Here is a 4,126-nt window from a genome sequence, read left to right on the forward strand (position 1 = left end):
GGAACTAGCTCTGTAGACCAGGCTGGTCTCAAACTCACAGAGATCCGCCTGCCTCTGCCTCCCAAGTGCTGGGATTAAAGGAGTGCACCACCACCGCCCGGCTGACGGGGTTGTTTATCTGCACGAAATAGTGACAATGGCCAAGAGGATTGTGCAGGCTCCTTTTAAGCTTAGTTAGGGGAATTTCAGGGATGGTTAGGTCGTCTCAAACACAATTGATTATGCACGCAGCCGTTATATTAGTATATTTTTAATTGGTTGAGGCTTTATCTTTGGACATACTTGGGTAAGTTTTAAGGGGGTTGTAGGAATTGTCCTTGAGACATTGTGGGGCTGACTCAGGCTTTGTTTGTGTTCTCTCTCGTCCGTGTTGTCAGGAGTGTTTTGATTAACAGCCCTTTGTTTAAATAACTGAAATTTAGGCCTAGTTTGTGAAGTGGAGGAAGTTTAGAGCTCTCTATTTATTTATTATACAGGGGATTAAGCCTAGGGCTTCACCCCTGCTAAGCGAACATTTGAAGAATGAGTTGTCATCTTCAGCCCAGTATGTTGTATTAAAACTCACAGAACTATGCCGGGTGTGGTGGTGGCACACACCTTTAATCCCAGCACTGCCAGGCAGAGGCAGACGAATCTCTGTGATTCGAGGTTAGCCTGGTCTAAAAAAGTGAGTTTCAGCATAATCAAAGATACACAGAGAAGCCCTATCTTCAAAAACAACAATAAAAACAAACAAAAAACTCTCAGACTTGCGTTCTGGAGAGATGGATCAGTGGTTAAGGTCACTTGCTCTTCTTGCTGAGGACCAGGGTTCAATTCCCAGCACCCACATGGCAGCTCACAACTACCTGTAATTCTAGTTCCAGGGGATCAGATGCCTTTTTCTGGCCTCCTTGAACACAAGACAAAAAAGTCTTGCATATACATACATGCAGGCAAAATACGCATCCACATTAATAAAAATGAATATATCTTTTTAAAAAGCTCACAGAACTAGAAGTAGAGGATTCAGGCTTGGTGGTGTACCCCTTTAATCCCAGGAGAGGCAGGAGGATTTCTGTGAGTTATGGTGTACATAATGAGTTCTAGGACAGCCGGGACTACATAGAAAGACTCGAAATAACAACAACAACAACAAAACACTGGATGTAGAGAGATGTCTCAGCAGTTAGGAGTGCTTCCTGCCCTTCCAGAGCCAAGCTCAGTTCCCAGCACCCGGGTCAGGTAGCTGGGAACTTCAGTTCCAGGGGATCTCAAGCCTGTCTGGCTTTCATGGACACTGCTTGGATACGGTGCATATCCTGCCGCTCCACACCCATAAATGAAACTAATGAGATGAAATATTTTTTTAAACTTAAAAACCTCACAGAACTAAGCCAGGCATAGTGGCATATGCCCTAAATCCCAGGAAGGAAGAGACAGATATCTGTGAGTTCAAGGCTAGCCTGCTCTACCTAGTGAGTCCCAGTCCAGCCAACAATACAAAATGAGATCCTGTCTAAAACAATGAAACTTACAGACTAGAGTTGGTTGTGGAATTACACTCCGGTTATCACAACACTCTGGCAGGAGAATTTAGGAGTTCAAGGCCATATTGGACTATATAAGGAAATCCTATTTTATTCGTTTATTTTTAGTTTTTCGAGACAGGCATAACTAACTCCTTTAATAGAAAGAAAAAGAAAAACTATCTTTGATTGAAAAAGCAAAAATGAGAAAAGTAGCTTTCATAGACAAAAGAAAAAAGAAACTTTCTCACAGGTGTCAGGCTAATTTCGTGAAGCTTGTGAACAAGGCTCCCTAGAGCGGAGGACAGTAGGGAAGGGCACGGAGCCCTAGCTGCCAAGTGAACTGTCTCTTCCCAGGGAATTTGTCCGAGAGAAAAAGTTCCGGACCGAGGCAGAGACCTTCGGGTGGAGTTTCGTCTTTGAGGATTTTGTGCCCCCTGAGCTTAGAAATGAAGCAAATCAGATGCCGGTGAGAGAGAGCCTGGTCACGGGACGGGGGCGGAAGGGGGTGTGCAGAGTCTTCTGAGGGAAGCGGGAGGGGTCAGCTGGGTGCCGTGGTGGAGGCCGAGTTTTAGCCAGAGAGAATGAATACACACTTAACCTGAGCAGCTAGGGTGGTAACTGCCAGGCCTGGAAGCACAGTTACTTGGGATGCTAAGGCAGGGTAATAAGGTCAAGGGCAGCCTGAGTGTTCAGGGAGACCTCGTCTCAAAATGGAATCTTTAAAAAGGGGCTAGATGTAGCTCAGGGGCAGAGGGCTCACCTACTAGCTTGTGCAAAAAGGTGGGTCCAGTACTGGGGTGGGGGGGAGACTGACTCTCCTTACTTTGGCTTTGCTTGGGGGGTGTTTTGTTTTGTTTGTTTGCTTTTTTTTTATTTTTATTTATTTATTTATTCATTATTTATACAGTATTCTATCTGTGTGTATGCCTGCAGGCCAGAAGAGGGCACCAGACCTCATCACAGATGGTTGTGTGCCACCATGTGGTTGCTGGGAACTGAACTCAGGACCCTTGGAAGAGCAGGCAATGCTCCCATCCACTGAGCCATCTCTCCAGCCCCTGTTTGTTTGCTTTTTAAGACAAGGTCTCACTATGTAGATGGCCTGGAGCTCAAGCTGTAGACCAGGTTGATCTTGAACTCGCAGAGATCCTCCTGCCTCTGCCTCCTAAGTGCTGGATGACAGGTGTGCACTACCGTACTGGGTTTACGCAGTGCTGGTGATTGAACCCAGGGCTTCGGGCATGCTGGGCAAGCGCTCTGCCCACTGAGCTGTGTGCCCAACCCCAGAGTATCATTTGAAAAAGATGCCATCCATAGCCAGGTGTTGTGGAGTATGCATTCAATCCCAGACTCAGGATCTCTGAGTTTGTGGCCACCCTGGTCTACATAGTGAGTGCCAGTTCTGGCCCATCCAGGGCTACATTAGTGAGGCCTGTCTCAGAACAAGAGAACAACAAAATGAGTCCATCCACAGCCCACAGTCTGTGTTACTTTGGCGAGTCGAGAAGGGTCCTTAGCTGGGTCAGATCGTCTAGCCCTCGTTCTGTTTCTGTCTCTGCAGTCTGTTCTCTGGTGGCTGCCAGTGCAGAGGGCGTTTTGGAGGCAGGTGAGTGTTGGTTTCTTTGCCTCATTTTCTGTGACTACTGAGTTTCATTCTTGGAAATTTGGTTTCCCTGAACCCCTAGTCCCTAAAAACACCAAGGATACCGGGGTGCTTTCATCTGTTTGGTTTTTGAGACAGGGTCTCCCTGTGTAGCCCTGACTGGCCTGGAACCGCTATGTAGGTCAGGCTGGCCTCAGACTCAGAGCTCTGCCTGCCTCTTCCTCTGAGTGCGGGGAGTAAGGTGTGCACCACCGTGCCTGGTCAGCCAGGAGTGCTGTTTTAAAGAGTGACTAGGACATTTCAGGAGTAGCCCTGTTCCTTCTGCGCTAATTCTTTTCCATGCTTTCTGCTGCTCTCTTTGCTAACGAATCTGTCTTTTTGGCCCCTTCTTCATCCTCTCACGACATCTCACTCTGTAGCCAGGTTCCCCCTCCCTCACCCTTCTGGGTGCCGGGATGGCAGGTGTGTGCAGCCACGGTCCTGTTTCTCACTCACTGAGTCATCATTCCCGACTTCCTCCCGCTACCTCGTGCAAAAGCTGAACCGAAGCACCGCAAGCGAAGCCTTTGTCAGCCTTTCCCCTAGATCCCAGAAGTCCGTCTCACTTCGCCTTGACTGTCAGCCTGCAGGTCCCGGCTCTGGCATCCGAGAAAAACTGGAGCTTCCGGTGGTACACGTGAGCTGGAACGATGCTGTCGCTTACTGTGCATGGCGGGGAAAGCGGTTGCCCACAGAGGAGGAGTGGGAGTTTGCGGCCCGAGGGGGCTTGAAGGGTACGTGGATGCCAAGGCCATTCTCTCATCTTCCTGCCCTGCCCTGCACTGGGGCTAGAAAGGCTGGAGAGGGTCCCAAGTTCCCCCAGTAATGATTTCTTTTCTTTTCTTTTCTTTTTAATATTTATTTATTTATTATGTACACAATGTTCTGTCTGTGTGTATGCCTGCAGGCCAGAAGAGGGCACCAGACCTCATTACAGATGGTTGTGAGCCACCATGTGGTTGCTGGGAATTGA

General features: G+C 48.2%; 1 protein-coding gene across 1 annotated transcript in view; it reads left to right on the forward strand.

The window, feature by feature from the left end:
* The window catches only part of Sumf2 (sulfatase modifying factor 2), a 14,683-nt gene that overhangs the window by 3,944 nt on the left and 6,613 nt on the right, over window positions 1-4,126 (forward strand). Inside the window, exons 3-5 of the mRNA XM_013350299.2 lie at window positions 1,866-1,977; window positions 3,073-3,117; window positions 3,737-3,887. Coding sequence (XP_013205753.1) covers window positions 1,866-1,977; window positions 3,073-3,117; window positions 3,737-3,887 — 308 coding nt within the window. The remainder of the gene's footprint in view (window positions 1-1,865; window positions 1,978-3,072; window positions 3,118-3,736; window positions 3,888-4,126) is intronic.

Source organism: Microtus ochrogaster, chromosome 2 (assembly GCF_000317375.1).
Source record: "Microtus ochrogaster isolate Prairie Vole_2 chromosome 2, MicOch1.0, whole genome shotgun sequence".
In the NCBI taxonomy this organism is placed as follows: domain Eukaryota; kingdom Metazoa; phylum Chordata; class Mammalia; order Rodentia; family Cricetidae; genus Microtus; species Microtus ochrogaster.